General features: G+C 39.4%; 1 protein-coding gene across 1 annotated transcript; it reads left to right on the forward strand.

The window, feature by feature from the left end:
* Nucleotides 1-236: 236 nt before the first annotated feature.
* Nucleotides 237-13071, forward strand: LOC146735742 (uncharacterized). The gene is made up of 5 exons (XM_085506042.1): nt 237-258; nt 756-1124; nt 10028-10396; nt 11470-11838; nt 12604-13071. The coding sequence occupies exons 1-5, from the start codon at nt 237-239 to the stop codon at nt 12651-12653; spliced, it is 1179 nt and encodes a 392-aa protein (XP_085362168.1). The 3' UTR covers nt 12654-13071.
* Nucleotides 13072-17357: the final 4286 nt, after the last annotated feature.

Here is a 17357-nt window from a genome sequence, read left to right on the forward strand (position 1 = left end):
AGCATTCCATCTAGTACGCGCGCTTCTAGAATCCGCGACTGATGCCGCTGTCTTGCCCTTACCAATCATGTAGATCTACATTAGACGAGGTTACATTTACTTTAGATCTACTGTAGATCTGCTGGTCAAAACGTAGACAAAGCCACTCAACATTTCATTTACTTGAAGCTTCATCTACAAACTTTTGTAAATGTGGATAAGGTTCATCTACGCTATGTCTACCTCTCATCTACACTATGTCTGATGTTCATCTTCTTTGTGAAAACAAGATTTCATCTATGATTTGTGTGAATGAAGAGCAAAACATAGTTCCACTAATTTCCCCACCCCCGTGAATGGTGTAATTTAGTTATTACTGTAGTTGTTATTATTATTAATGTATTTTTTACATCCCCAGTATTCACAAGAGTCCCTCCAAAATATTGCTTTATACATTACAGTAAAAAACAAATACTTCTATGGGAAGACAAAAAAAAACATCTTACTCATTATATTTCTTTTTCTTTGCCCAAAAGTTTAAACATTTATACTTGAATGTTTTTTGAACATGAATGGGGTGAAAAGACACGCTGATCCGACGTCTCGGAAAGTCAATATATGAAGTTGTATTGAAATTTACCTGGTTTTTCTTCATGGCCCATTTCATACAGGTAGTGGTGTTACAGGGATCAAATTATGCTTTAAAATGTCGTTTTTCTTCAATTTATGTTCAATATGAATTTATCACTATAAATACCTTTACAAATATTCTTCAGATGTAGCTGTTTCATCTTTTACAATTACGGATCCAGCGTCAGGAATAGCATACAGTACCACTGCACCAACGGATGTCACATTAGATATCGTTCTAAGTTCAACGAGTGGTGGTTATGCAGTGACAGGTGTCAAGGGGTACTTTGCAGATGATACATCCGCTACTATGTCAAGCGAGTTTGATGCAACTGGAACTACTACTGCTGCTGCTAACGACAATACCATCTCAGGAACAGTGTTATCCCTAACATTAGATGTTGCAAACTGTTTTCTCTACACCAAATTATGTATTCAACTTCAAGCTACTGATAGTGATACAAGTAACAATAATATATGCCAACCTTTGGGAAGCACAACAACGACTTGTCCAGGTATATATTTCTTATTATTATAGCATTATTAATTCCAGTGGATTTTATGACATTAGTGCAGCAGAGTATTCGCGATATTGTACCCCATTATTGAGCATCAAGGCCATGTGCCATGGATTTTAAGACAATGTTGTTTTCGAAAACGAAACTATTTGAAAAGAAGAGAAATTGTCTGATAACAAGTACTCAGTACTAAAATCGGCATCAAATAAAACGGTTTGTTGCCAATAACAGCGGATTTTAACATCGTAATCAGACTTTTGTGAGGGCATCGTTCAATCTCCCAGGCAGAGTTCTATTTCTACGAATGTATCTCTGCCACCACAAAATCATATGCTTGTTGTTAATTGGTCGAAGCGTCACAGTGGCACTACTTTAAAAGACACCCAACTAAACATTGCCATGCTGGTGTTCGATCTTCGAACCCAATGAAAGCGTAGGCGTTGTTTGTAGATTCTGGCTGTTTTCAAAGTGAGAGTCTAATTTTCTTTACTTCCTGTAATACAAACGGTGTGACAGTAGGACGATTTAGCTGTTAATACCCCTAAGTGAAAGCGTTTTTTTATATTTCTTTGTCTGGCAATCGACAAGACGGTCGCTTTGATGAACCGAGTAACACCTTAGTAACCGTTATTCGCGATGGAATTATTTCTTTTGTAAATTATAATTATTTCACCCTTGACAGTACATTCTGGGTAAAATCATTATCAGCTATCGATAAAATATTTTAAAACTTGTTTTTTTCAATAGAAATAAATCAACAGAAGAGGCCTTCGATAAAAAAATATGCAAATAGTAAGCGTAGTAATAGTCTTGTGGTGATCTAACTGCAAAGAAGGAGAATGGGCATCGTCGTCTGCTCTGTACGATAAAGCTCGTTAGGTCGAAGCGTTCCATCTAGTATGCGCGCATGTGGATAAGGTCCATCTACGCTATGACTAATTGTTATCTACGCTATGTCTGCTATACATCTACATGTTCATCTTCTTTGTGAAAACAAGATTTCATCTATGATTTGTGTGATTTTCATCTGCACAAGTAAAAGAATGTAGATCAAACCATAATTCCACTAATTCCCCCCCTGCATGGTGTAATTTAGTTATTATAAAAGACTTCTTATTATAAACATATTTTTTACATCCCCAGTATTCACAAGAGCCTCCTCAAATATATTGCTTTAATCATTAAAGTTAAAAAACAAATACTTCTATGGGAAAACAAAAAACATCTTATTCATCATATATTTTTTGCCCAAAAGTTTAAACGTTTATACTTGAATGTTTTTTTGAACATTAATGGGCTGAGAAGACACGCTGATCCGAAGTCTCGCAGTTTGAGGAAATGTGAACGAGAAATGTTGCACTTATGTTCCGGCAATTCCATAGAAATTTTGTCTGAGTCAAATGAAATCGGAAAGACTATTTTCAAGTACTGTGATGTGAAAAGAATATATTATCACGTCTTTAAACCATTTTAAATGTATGAACGATTGTGAATTATTCTGAATATTTGTACCCAATGAAACGTATTATCTTGGATGATCTGTGTCATGTTCTTCCAGTTTAGTTGAAAACGTCATCAATTTTTATAGGGTTTCTTCTATTTGGCATTACTGAAGATGACCAATTTTACTAACTAAACCATTTTCACACTAATATGATTAGTATATGCATAGCTTCCAAATACTTCATCCCCCTCAAAAATATACTCTACTACGAACAATTTCTCAACACTACGGAAGAGGATGTTACAGTCGAAAGAAAGCTTCAAGAGTTTAGATAATTTCCAACGTTATAGCATTACCGGGAGGTAGTTGTGGCAAGGGGTAACCTCATTCTCCCATGTCCACAGACTCCACAACCGGATGTAGTTTAAAATCTTGCCCAGGACACATATATACATATTTAAATAAACGTAAACGTTGCCTTAATAGGTAATATCTCATACTTGAGGCTGAGTTGGTGCAAGACTTTTATGACCCTATGCCCTTACTGACGTCAACCAAACTTATTATGTGGGAAGTTGGCACCCAAGGCTGACAGGTACTACACCTTGCCCAAGGGTGACCTGGAGGTAGTTGTGGTAAAGGGTAACCTCATTCTCCCACGTCCATAGACTCCACAACCGGATGTAGTTTAAAATCTTGCCCAGGACACATATATACATATTTAAATAAACGTAAACGTTGCCTTTAATAGGTAATATCTCATACTTGAGGCTGAGTTGGTGCAAGGCTTTTATGACCCTATGCCCTTACTGACGTCAATCAAACTTATTATGTGGGAAGTTGGCACCCAAGGCTCACAGGTGCTACACACCTTGCCCACGGATGACCTGGAGGTAGTTGTGGCAAGGGGTAACCTCATTCTCCAATGTCCACAGACTCCACAACCGGATGTAGTTTAAAATCGAATGAACGCTTGGCAAATTCTGCTTCGCAATGACAGGAAGAGACGTAAATGTTGCCTTTAATAGGTAATACCTCATACTTGAGGCTGAGGTGGTGCAAGGCTTTTATGACCCTATGCCCTTACTGACGTCAACCAAACTTATTATGTGGGAAGTTGGCACCCAAGGCTGACAGGTACTACACCTTGCCCAAGGGTGACCTGGAGGTAGTTGTAGTAAAGGGTAACCTCATTCTCCCACATCCATAGACTCCACAACCGGATGTAGTTTAAAATCTTACCCAGGACACATATATACATATTTAAATAAACGTAAAGGTTGCCTTTAAAAGGTAATATCTCATACTTGAGGCTGAGTTGGTGCAAGGCTTTTATGACCCTATGCCCTTACTGACGTCAATCAAACTTATTATGTGGGAAGTTGGCACCCAAGGCTCACAGGTGCTACACACCTTGCCCAAGGATGACCTGGAGGTAGTTGTGGCAAGGGGTAACCTCATTCTCCAATGTCCACAGACTCCACAACCGGATGTAGTTTAAAATCGAACGAACGCTTGCTTGGCAAATTCTCCTTCACAATGACAGGAAGAGACGTAAACGTTGCCTTTAATAGGTAATACCTCATACTTGAGGATGAGGTGGTGCAAGGCTTTTATGACCCTATGCCCTTACTGACGTCAACCAAACTTATTATGTGGGAAGTTGGCAGCCAAGGCTCACAGGTGCTACACACCTTGCCCAAGGATGACCTGGAGGTAGTTGTGGCAAGGGGTAACCTCATTCTCCCATGTCCACAGACTCCACAACCGGATGTAGTTTAAAATCTTGCCCAGGACACATATATACATATTTAAATAAATGTGAACGTTGCCTTAATAGGTAATACCTCACACGTGAGGCTGAGTTGGTGCAAGACTTTTATGGCCGTATGCCCTTTCTGACGTCAACCAAACTTATTATGTGGGAAGTTGGCACCCAAGGCTGACAGGTACTACACCTTGCCCAAGGGTGACCTGGAGGTAGTTGTGGCAAAGGGTAACCTCATTCTCCCACGTCCATAGACTCCACAACCGGATGTAGTTTAAAATCTTGCCCAGGACACATATATACATATTTAAATAAACGTAAACGTTGCCTTAATAGGTAATATCTCATACTTGAGGCTGAGTTGGTGCAAGACTTTTATGACCCTATGCCCTTACTGACGTCAACCAAACTTATTATGTGGGACGTTGGCACCCAAGGCTGACAGGTACTACACCTTGCCCAAGGGTGACCTGGAGGTAGTTGTGGTAAAGGGTAACCTCATTCTCCCACGTCCATAGACTCCACAACCGGATGTAGTTTAAAATCTTGCCCAGGACACATATATACATATTTAAATAAACGTAAACGTTGCCTTTAATAGGTAATATCTCATACTTGAGGCTGAGTTGGTGCAAGGCTTTTATGACCCTATGCCCTTACTGACGTCAATCAAACTTATTATGTGGGAAGTTGGCACCCAAGGCTCACAGGTGCTACACACCTTGCCCACGGATGACCTGGAGGTAGTTGTGGCAAGGGGTAACCTCATTCTCCAATGTCCACAGACTCCACAACTGGATGTAGTTTAAAATCGAACGAACGCTTGGCAAATTCTGCTTCGCAATGACAGGAAGAGACGTAAACGTTGCCTTTAATAGGTAATACCTCATACTTGAGGCTGAGGTGGTGCAAGGCATTTATGACCCTATGCCCTTACTGACGTCAACCAAACTTATTATGTGGGAGTTGGCACCCAAGGTTGACAGGTACTACACCTTGCCCAAGGGTGACCTGGAGGTAGTTGTGGTAAAGGGTAACCTCATTCTCCCACGTCCATAGACTCCACAACCGGATGTAGTTTAAAATCTTGCCCAGGACACATATATACATATTTAAATAAACGTAAACGTTGCCTTTAAAAGGTAATATCTCATACTTGAGGCTGAGTTGGTGCAAGGCTTTTATGACCCTATGCCCTTACTGACGTCAATCAAACTTATTATGTGGGAAGTTGGCACCCAAGGCTCACAGGTGCTACACACCTTGCCCAAGGATGACCTGGAGGTAGTTGTGGCAAGGGGTAACCTCATTCTCCAATGTCCACAGACTCCACAACCGGATGTAGTTTAAAATCGAACGAACGCTTGCTTGGCAAATTCTGCTTCGCAATGACAGGAAGAGACGTAAACGTTGCCTTTAATAGGTAATACCTCATACTTGAGGCTGAGGTGGTGCAAGGCTTTTATGACCCTATGCCCTTACTGACGTCAACCAAACTTATTATGTGGGAAGTTGGCAGCCAAGGCTCACAGATGCTACACACCTTGCCCAAGGATGACCTGGAGGTAGTTGTGGCAAGGGGTAACTTCATTCTCCCATGTCCACAGACTCCACAACCGGATGTAGTTTAAAATCTTGCCCAGGACACATATATACATATTTAAATAAATGTGAACGTTGCCTTAATAGGTAATACCTCACACGTGAGGCTGAGTTGGTGCAAGACTTTTATGGCCGTATGCCCTTTCTGACGTCAACCAAACTTATTATGTGGGAAGTTGGCACCCAAGGCTGACAGGTACTACACCTTGCCCAAGGGTGACCTGGAGGTAGTTGTGGCAAAGGGTAACCTCATTCTCCCACGTCCATAGACTCCACAACCGGATGTAGTTTAAAATCTTGCCCAGGACACATATATACATATTTAAATAAACGTAAACGTTGCCTTTAATAGGTAATACCTCATACTTGAGGCTGAGGTGGTGCAAGGCTTTTATGACCCTATGCCCTTACTGACGTCAACCAAACTTATTATGTGGGAAGTTGGCACCCAAGGCTCACAGGTGCTACACACCTTGCCCAAGGATGACCTGGAGGTAGTTGTGGCAAGGGGTAACCTCATTCTCCCATGTCCACAGACTCCACAACCGGATGTAGTTTAAAATCTTGCCCAGGACACATATATACATATTTAAATAAATGTGAACAATGCCTTAATAGGTAATACCTCACACGTGAGGCTGAGTTGGTGCAAGACTTTTATGGCCGTATGCCCTTTCTGACGTCAACCAAACTTATTATGTGGGAAGTTGGCACCCAAGGCTGACAGGTACTACACCTTGCCCAAGGGTGACCTGGAGGTAGTTGTGGCAAAGGGTAACCTCATTCTCCCACGTCCATAGTCTCCACAACCGGATGTAGTTCAAAATCTTGCCCAGGACACATATATACATATTTAAATAAACGTAAACGTTGCCTTTAATAGGTAATACCTCATACTTGAGGCTGAGTTGGTGCAAGGCTTTTATGACCCTATGCCCTTACTGACGTCAACCAAACTTATTATGAGGGAAGTTGGCACCCAAGGCTGACAGGTACTACACCTTGCCCAAGGGTGACCTGGAGGTAGTTGTGGCAAAGGGTAACCTCATTCTCCCACGTCCATAGACTCCACAACCGAATGTAGTTTAAAATCTTGCCCAGGACACATATATACATATTTAAATAAACGTAAAAGTTGCCTTTAATAGGTAATACCTCATACTTGAGGCTGAGTTGGTGCAAGGCTTTTATGACCCTATGCCCTTACTGACGTCAACCAAACTTATTATGAGGGAAGTTGGCACCCAAGGCTGACAGGTACTACACCTTGCCCAAGGGTGACCTGGAGGTAGTTGTGGCAAAGGGTAACCTCATTCTCCCAAGTACAAAAACTCCACAACCGGATGCAGTTTTAACGTTGTATCCAGGACATGTCCAAAAAGCTGAAAATCGACACCACGTGAGGCCAAACCTGTAATAATTCAAGGAGCGCTGGAAAGCACCGCGTTCACCCGCGCGTTCAGTGTGCCCAAGGGTGACCTGGAGGTAGTTGTGGCACAGGATAACCTCATTCTCCCAAATTCCAAGGGAAAACTAAAACATTTAAAGCACAGAACAAGTAGCAGAAAGGAAAAACGCGCGTATGTTAGCAGATAACCCAGTGGAAGAAACTCTTGGCTCCTGTGCGTGTTCTAAACTTGGTTGTGCATTTCTGTATGTGAGTACAACAATTGCAATATTTGCCAAGACAAGTAAGCCAATAGTTTATTATAGAATAATACGGAGCTCATTATCCTGAATGTGACACAGGGCATTCTCCACTGTCCATGTATTGTTAAATTTAGGCAATAGGTTCATAACGCGTGAATATTCATATTCTGTTTTAGTTCTTGACCTAATACTTTGTTTGAAAATTTCGAGAGGGTCACTGGATCCTTTGTTTTGCCGCTTGTTACGACGGCTGGATTGAATCTCAACTTTAGCTATGCAATGCTAAGAACTAAAAATGCTTTGTGCCTGGCTAGAACGAAACTGTTTTGTTCAACGGGGTGGTAACATTATGAACCACCAATCAGGAATCCGAAAGTCTTGTTGAACCAGACGAGATGCGATGTTCGTAAAAAGGTATAGTAGGTTATCATTAGACGAGCAATCAAAAAAAGATATGTTGAAGAGTATCGACCTCATCACAGAAAGGACACTTATCAGAACTGTTCAGACGGGCTTTAAACAGAAATCTCCCAGTTGGAAACGCACCATGAGAAATACGCAACTGCAGGACCTTATATTTTCCATTAACAAGTGCTTTATAACAATCATGGAAATTGGGCTTGGCATTTTCAGGTAGACTCAGTATGTCACGCCAAACAGTATCTAGTTTTTGTGGATGATGACTGGCGTAGAGAACCTGAATCAGATATTTATAAATTGCATCCCTTTCCAGATTATAAAGTCGTAAGTTAAGATCATCAGGAATGTGGAGTTGAAAGCTGAGGTGCAAAAAAGAATGGTTGCACTCTGTTTTACTTTTGAAATAGGTGTTGATTGTGTCTTTCCATTTAGTGGGGATGGAATCATGAACAACCTTTATACTGAGCTGAAGAATACGATGGGAGTGGATTTTAATTCTGTCAGATCAGCAGTACCCAACCAAATATATTTTGTTTCTTGGTCAAGGTTCCTGACCTTGGTTACTCCTGCATCCACAAAGTGTTAAAACGGTTAATTTTTTATGGGGTGTAGAATGGGTCGATTGTGAAACAGTGGTTTGTTGAGAATATCATTTACGTTATTGTCATTAAAATTACGCATTTCATTAACAGACTTCCAACACTGAAGGAGTTCACAATAAAAGGATGGAAAATGACATAGCATTTATAGTGATACGTAGAAGTTGACTGGCAAAATGCTCATTACTTACTTGGTTAAAAAAGTAGTCAGTGAATTTAGAACAAGGACGGTTGTGGTTGCTGTACAGGTATCTTTGAATGTAACCGAGACGCATAGCACTGGTGCGTGACGTTTTGTCCACTTTTTTTCCAAGAAGAGGTACATTGTTTCGGCAGAAACCAAATGTCGGCCTTGCCAAAAGAATTCAAGCAACAATCTCTGCACGATCAGAACTACGTCCATGGGTGGTGCTTGGCTGTACCATAGTACCAATAATTGACCAACACATTCGATGACCATATATGGTCATACAACTCATTAAATATGCATGTCTCTAATATCTCAGGCACTATTGCAAACACAAACATGGAACCAATGTTATATTGAAGACATTGGACAAAAGAATTGACCAACATATTCGATGACCATATATGGTCATATGACTCATTAAATATGCATATCCATAATATCTCGAGCATTTTTAAAGATAGAGACATGTATCCAAACCTATACTGAAGGCATTGGACAAAAGAATTGACCAACATTTTAAATGACCATATATGGTCATAGAACTCATTAAATATGCAAGTCTCTAATATCTGAAGCACTGTTGCAAGTAGGAACATTGAACCAATGCTATATTGAAGATATTGGACAAGAGAATTAACAAACATACCCGATGACTATATATGGTCATGGAACTCATTAAATATGGCATGGCTATAATATCTCGGACACTATCACATATACAAACATGGAACCAACGTTAATTTTCAGGGCTATTGCAAACAGTCATACATGGCCATGCATTGCATGTGACTTGGCCATGTGCCATGGTCTTGAAAACTATGCAGCTATATGTATATTTGTTATTATTATAAATGTATTTTTTACATCCCCAGTATTCACAAGAGTCCCTCCAAAATATTGCTTTAATCATTACAGTAAAAAACAAATACTTCTATGGGAAGACAAAAAAACATCTTACTCGTTATATTTCTTTTTCTTTGCCCAAAAGTTTAAACAATATACTTGAATGTTTTTTGAACATGAATGGGGTGAAAAGACACGCTGATCCGACGTCTCGGAAAGTCAATATATGAAGTTGTATAAAAAATTACCTGGATTTTCTTCATGGCCCATTTCGTACAGGTGGTGATGCTACAGGGATCAAATTATACTTTAAAATGCCGTTTTTCTTCAATTTATGTTCGATATGAATTTACCATTACAAATACCTTTACAACTATTTTTCAGATGTAGCTGTTTTATCTTTTACAATTACGGATCCAGCGTCAGGAATAACATACAGTACCACTGCACCAACGGATGTCACATTAGACATCGTTCTAAGTTCAACGGGTGGTGGTTATGCAGTGACAGGTGTCAAGGGGTACTTTGCAGATAATACATCCGCTACTATGTCAAGCGAGTTTGATGCAACTGGAACTACTACTGCTGCTGCTAACGACAATACCATCTCAGGAACAGTGTTATCCCTAACATTAGATGTTGCAAACTGTTTTCTCTACACCAATTTATGTATTCAACTTCAAGCCTCTGACAGTGATACAAGTAACAATAATATATGCCAACCGTTGGGAAGCGCAACAACGACTTGTCCAGGTATATATTTCTTAATATATTAGAGCATTATGGTACATGAATTACAGTGGATTATGACATTAGTGCAGCAGAATATTCGCGATAGTGTATTCAATTATTGAGCATCAAGGCCATGTGCTATGGATTGTTATACAATGTTGTTTTCGAAAACGAAACTATTTGAAATGGAAAAAAAAGTGTTAGATAACTAGTACTTAGTACTAAAATCGGCATCGAATAAAACGGTCAATTGCCAATAACAGCGGATTTAAATATCGAAATCATACTTCTGTGAGGGCATCGTCATCTGCTCTGTACGAGAAAGCGCGTGCGGTCGAAGCATTCCATCTAGTACGCGCGCTTCTAGAATCCGCGACTGATGCCGCTGTCTTGCCCTTACCAATCATGTAGATCTACATTAGACGAGGTTACATTTACTTTAGATCTACTGTAGATCTGCTGGTCAAAACGTAGACAAAGCCACTCAACATTTCATTTACTTGAAGCTTCATCTACAAACTTTTGTACATGTGGATAAGGTTCATCTACGCTATGTCTACCTCTCATCTACACTATGTCTGATGTTCATCTTCTTTGTGAAAACAAGATTTCATCTATGATTTGTGTGAATGAAGAGCAAAACATAGATCCACTAATTTCCCCCACCCCCGTGAATGGTGTAATTTAGTTATTACTGTAGTTGTTATTATTATTAATGTATTTTTTACATCCCCAGTATTCACAAGAGTCCCTCCAAAATATTGCTTTATACATTACAGTAAAAAACAAATACTTCTATGGGAAGACAAAAAAAAACATCTTACTCATTATATTTCTTTTTCTTTGCCCAAAAGTTTAAACATTTATACTTGAATGTTTTTTGAACATGAATGGGGTGAAAAGACACGCTGATCCGACGTCTCGGAAAGTCAATATATGAAGTTGTATTGAAATTTACCTGTTTTTTCTTCATGGCCCATTTCATACAGGTAGTGGTGTTACATGGATCAAATTATACTTTAAAATGTCGTTTTTCTTCAATTTATGTTCAATATGAATTTATCACTATAAATACCTTTACAAATATTTTTCAGATGTAGCTGTTTCATCTTTTACAATTACGGATCCAGCGTCAGGAATAGCATACAGTACCACTGCACCAACGGATGTCACATTAGATATCGTTCTAAGTTCAACGAGTGGTGGTTATGCAGTGACAGGTGTCAAGGGGTACTTTGCAGATGATACATCCGCTATAATGTCAACTATGTTTGATGCAACTGGAACTACTACTGCTGCTGCTAACGACAATACCATCTCAGGAACAGTGTTATCCCTAACATTAGATGCTGCAAACTGTTCTCTCTTTACAAAATTGTGTATTCAACTTCAAGCTACTGACAGTGATACAAGTAACAATAGTATATGCCAACCTCTGGGAAGCGCAACAACGACATGTCCAGGTATATATTTCTTATTATATTATAGCATTATGGTACATTAATTCCAATGGATTTTATGACATTAGTGCAGCAGAATATTCGCGATAGTGTATTCAATTATTGAGCATCAAGGCCATGTGCTATGGACTTTAATACAATGTTGTTTTCGAAAACGAAACTATTTAAAAAGGAAAAGAAAAATGTTAGATAACTAGTACTTAGTACTAAAATCGGCATCAAATAAAACGGTCCATTGCCAATAACAGCGGATTTTAACATCGTAGCAGACTTTTGTGAGGGCATCGTTCAATCTCCCAGGCAGAGTTCTATTTCTACGAATGTATCTCTGCCACCACGCAATCATATGCTTGTTGTTGATTGGTCGAAGCGTCACAGTGGCACTATTTTAAAAGACGCCCAACTAAACATTGTCATGCTGGTGTTCGATTTTCGAACCCAATGAAAGCGTAGGCGTTATTTGTAGATTCTGGCTGTTTTCAAAGTGAGAGTCTCATTTTCTTTACTTCCCGTAATACAAACGGTGTGACACTAGGACGATTTAGCTGTTAATACCCCTAAGTGAAAGCGTTTGTTTATATTTCTTTGTCTGGCAATCTACAAGACGGTCACTTTGAGGAACCGAGTAACACCTTAGTAACCTTAGTAGTTATTCCGCGATGAAATTATTTTCTTTTGTAAATTATAATTATTTCACCCTCGACAGGGCATTTTGGGTAAAATCATTATCAGCTATCGATAAAATATTTTAAAACTTGTTTTTTTCAGTAGAAATAAATCAACAGAAGAGGCCTTCGATAAAAAAAAAATATGCGTAATAGTAAGCGTATTAATAGTCTTGTGGTGATCTAACCGCAAAGAAGAAGAATGGGCATCGTCGTCTGCTCTGTACGATAAAGCTCGTTCGGTCGAAGCGTTCCATCTAGTATGCGCGCATGTGGATAAGGTTCATCTACGCTATGACTACTTGTTATCTACGCTATGCCTGCTATACATCTACATTTTCATCTTCTTTGTGAAAACAAGAATTCATCTATGATTTGTGTGATTTTCATTACCACAAGTAAAAGAATGTAGATCAAACCATAATTCTACTAATCCCCCCCTGCATAGTGTAATTTAGTTATTATAAAAGACTTCTTATTATAATCATATTTTTTACATCCCCAGCATTCACAAGAGTCTCCTCAAATATATTGCTTTAATCATTAAAGTTAAAAAAACAAATACATCTTATTCATCATATATTTTTTGCCCACAAGTTTAAACGTTTATACTTTGAACATGAATGGGGTGAGAAGATACGCTGGTCCGAAGTCTCGCAGTTTGAGGAAATGTGAACGAGAAATGTGCACTTATGTTCCGGCAATTCCATACAAATTTTGTCTGAGTCAAATGAAATCGGAAAGACTATTTCAAGTACTGTGATGTGAAAAGAATATATTATCACGTCTTTAAACCATTTTAAATGTATGTACGATTGTGAATGATTCTGAATAATTGTACCCAATGAAACGTATTATCTGGTGCAACAACACCATATGTATTAATATGAGATCAGTGTGCTACTTTGATTTTATCAATAAGGGAATTATGTATCACACCTGTTTTAAAGTAATGATAAGTTTATTACCGGGGATGATCTGTGTCATGTTCTTCCAGTTTATTTGAAAACGTCATCAATTTTTATAGGGTTTCTTCTATCTGGCATTACTGAAGATGACCAATTTTACTAACTAAACAAGTGTCACACTAATATGATTAGTATATGCGTAGCTTCCAAATACGTCATCCCCCTCAAAATATACTCTACTACGAACAATTTCTCATCACTACGGAAGAGGATGTTACAGTTGAAAGAAAGCTTCAAGAGTTTAGATAATTTCCAACGTTATAGCATTACTGGAATAAAACAAGTGAAATATGATATATTAAAGAAAAAAAAAACACTCTAAAAAAATAACAAATTAAGTGTGAAATAATTAAACCATGTTGTTACTTTTCGCGTGAACACAAAGGTCTATATTTTACTTTCCTTGCTAACGTAATAACATTATATTGTATTGTATTGTGATTTTTGATTTACGGATATGTAAAACGAAATTACATCAAGGGATGTAACTGATAACTTTCCCAATGAAATCCTTAGCACCCCATTGGCAGGCCAGTCACACTGGTTCTCACTATAAGACGTTACGACCCCCCCCTGCCAAATAACAACTGAAAATAATATATACATATTTACATGAAGAGGGGCTTTACGACCGTATGCCCTTACTGACGTCAACCAAACTTGTTATGTGGGAAGTTGGCACCCAAGGCTCACAGGTGCTACACACCTTGTCCAAGGGTGACCTGGAGGTAGTTGTGGCAAGGGGTAACCTCATTCTCCAATGTCCATAGACTCCACAACCGGATGTAGTTTAAAATCTTGCCCAGGACACATATATACATATTTAAATAAACGTAAATGTTGCCTTAATAGGTAATACCTCACACGTGAGGCTGAGTTGGTGCAAGGCTTTTATGACCCTATGCCCTTACTGACGTCAACCAAACTTATTATGTGGGAAGTTGGCACCCAAGGCTGACAGGTACTACACCTTGCCCAAGGGTGACCTGGAGGTAGTTGTGGCAAAGGGTAACCTCATTCTCCCACGTCCATAGACTCCACAACCGGGTGTAGTTTAAAATCTTGCCCAGGACACATATATACATATTTAAATAAACGTAAACGTTGCCTTTAATAGGTAATACCTCATACTTGAGGCTGAGTTGGTGCAAGGCTTTTATGACCCTATGCCCTTACTGACGTCAACCAAACTTATTATGTGGGAAGTTGGCACCCAAGGCTGACGGGTACTACACCTTGCCCAAGGGTGACCTGGAGGTAGTTGTGGCAAAGGGTAACCACATTCTCCCAAGTACAAAAACTCCACAATCAGATGCAGTTTTAACGTCGTATCCAAGACATGTCCAATAAAGCTGAAAATCGACACGATTAAGTCGTGAGGCCAAGCCTGTAATAATTCAAGGAGCGCTGGAAAGCACCGTGTTCACCCGCGCGCTCAGTGTGCCCAAGGGTGACCTGGAGGTAGTTGTGGCACAGGATAACCTCATTCTCCCAAATTCCAAGGGGAAACTAAAACATTTAAAGCACAGAACAAGTAGCAGAAAGGAAAAACGCGCGTATGTTTGCAGATAACCCAGAGGACGAAACTCTTGGCTCCTGTGCGTGTTCTAAACTTGGTTGTGCATTTCTGTATGTGAGTACGAAAATTGCAATATTTGACAAGACAAGTAAGCCAATAGTTTATTATAGAATAATACGGAGCTCATTATCCTGAATGTGACACATTCTCCACTGTCCATGTATTGTTAAACTTAGGCAATAGGTTCATAACGCGTGAATATTCATATTCTGATTTAGGTCTTGACCTAATACTTTGTCTGAAAATTTCGAGAGGGTCACTGGATCATTTGTTTTGCCGCTTGTTACTACGGCTGGAGTGAATCGCAAGTTTAGCCATGCACGCTAAGAGGAAAAATGCTTTGTGCTTGGCTAGAATGACACTGTTTTGCTCGACGGGGTGGTAACATTATGAACCACCAACCAGGAATCCGAAAGTCTTGTTGAACCAGACGAGACGCGATGTTCGTAAAAAGGTATAGTAGGTTATCATTAGGCGAGCAATCATAAAAAGATATGTTGAAAAGTATCGACCTCATCACAGAAAGGACACTTATCAGAACTGTTCAGACGGGCTTTAAACAAAAATCTCCCAGTTGGAAACGCACCACGAGAGATACGCCACTGCATGACCTTATATTTTCCAATAACTGGTGCTTTATAACAATCATGGAAATTGGGCTTGGCATTTTCAGGTAGACTCAGTATGTCACGCCAAACAGTATATAGTTTTTGTGGATGGTGACTGACGTAGAGAACCTGAATCAGATATTTATAAATTGCACCCCTTTCCATATTATAAAGTCGTAAGTTAAGGTCGTCGGAAAGTTGAAAGTTGAAAGCTGGGGTGAGAAAAAGAATGGTTGCACTCTTTTTTACTTTTGAAATAGGTGTTGATTGTGTCTTTCCATAAACCTTTATACTGCGCTGAAGAATACGTTGGGAGTGGATTTTAATTCTGCCAGATCAGCAGTACCCAAACAAATATATTTTGTTTCCTGGACAAGGTTTCTGACCTTGGTTACTCCTGCGTCCACAAAGTGTCTGAGTTCAAACGGTTCATTTTTATGGGATGTAGAATGAGTGGATTGTGAAACAATGGTTTGTTGAGAATATCAATTACGTTACTGTCATTAAAATTACGCATTATATTAACAGACTTCCAACACTGAAGGAGTTCACAATAAAAGGATGGCAGATAACGTAAAGGAGCATTCATAGTATAGTGATTCGTAGAAGTTGACTGGCAAAATGCTCATTACTTACTTGGTTAAAAAAGTAGTCAGTGAATTTAAAACAAGGATGGTTGTGGTTGCTGTACAGGTATCTTTGAATGTAACCGAGACGCATAGCACTGGTGCGCGTTGGGAGGTGCGTGACGTTTTGTCCACTTTTTTCCAAGAAGAGGTACAGTGTTTCGGCAGAAACCCAATGTTGGCCTTGCCAAAAGAATTCAAGCAACAATCTCTGCACCTTCAGAACTACGTCCACGGGTGGTGCTATGCTGTTAACACGGTGCAATAGCTGTGAAGAAATCAGGTTATTAACTGTAGGACATGCTATAAACGAAGTGATTCCAGAAATTAATTTTGTTATTCACTTTTGACACAAGTTCATCCCAGTTCTGGTCGGTATATGTTTTGCTGTTCCCAATATAAACACCCAACACTTTCAATCCCACACTGTTCCATTTGATGTTAAGAGGAGAGTCAGTGTTGTTGCGCCAGCTACCAGCCAATAGCCCTTCAGATTTTTGCAGATTTATTATTGAGTTATAACCAGTGAGCAAGTGAACTAAAATCCTGTTTACGAGTTATGAAAAATTCAACATCATCAGCATAAGCAGTAAGTTTACAATGCTGTTTAATACTGTGTGGCATGACTAACCCTTCAATGTTTTTATCATTTCTGATTTTCTGGAGAAGTGGTTCAATGGCTATAACGTAGAGGGCAGTGGACATTGAGCAGCCTTGTCGATAGGTGCAGTGAGAGCGCAGTAAACGCGAATCAGAGACTGGGCGTGTGCATAAATGAGGCGAACGTAGGAAATGAAGCGGTCACCAAAACCAAAGGCATAAAGTGTGTTAAAGATATAGCAATGGTTTATTCTATCAAATGCCTTTTCTTGGTCTAGGGCAACGATGGCCAGAGGAGAGTTAGTTACGTTGGCATAGTCAATGCTGTCATGTAGGAGACTAATGTTGTCATGTATATGCCTGTTGGGAACGCTACAAGTTTGGTTCTGGTGAACAATGGTGCCAATGACCCCGCGCAGTCGCAGTGCAAGCGTTTTCTTGAAGATTTTATAATCACTGCATAACAGGCTCACTGG

Source organism: Saccoglossus kowalevskii, chromosome 12 (assembly GCF_978046115.1).
Source record: "Saccoglossus kowalevskii chromosome 12, keSacKowa6.1, whole genome shotgun sequence".
Lineage (NCBI taxonomy): Eukaryota > Metazoa > Hemichordata > Enteropneusta > Harrimaniidae > Saccoglossus > Saccoglossus kowalevskii.

What these genes read in the sequence shown, in the direction of transcription:
- LOC146735742 (XM_085506042.1), top strand. Translation starts at nt 237, where the DNA reads ATGTCTGATGTTCATCTTCTTT. An exon ending in GTCTGATGTTCATCTTCTTT is followed by an intron (nt 259 to 755) that starts GTGAAAACAAGA and finishes AATATTCTTCAG; the next exon opens with ATGTAGCTGTTTCATCTTTT. An exon ending in CGCAACAACGACATGTCCAG is followed by an intron (nt 11,839 to 12,603) that starts GTATATATTTCT and finishes TGTTTTTTTCAG; the next exon opens with TAGAAATAAATCAACAGAAG.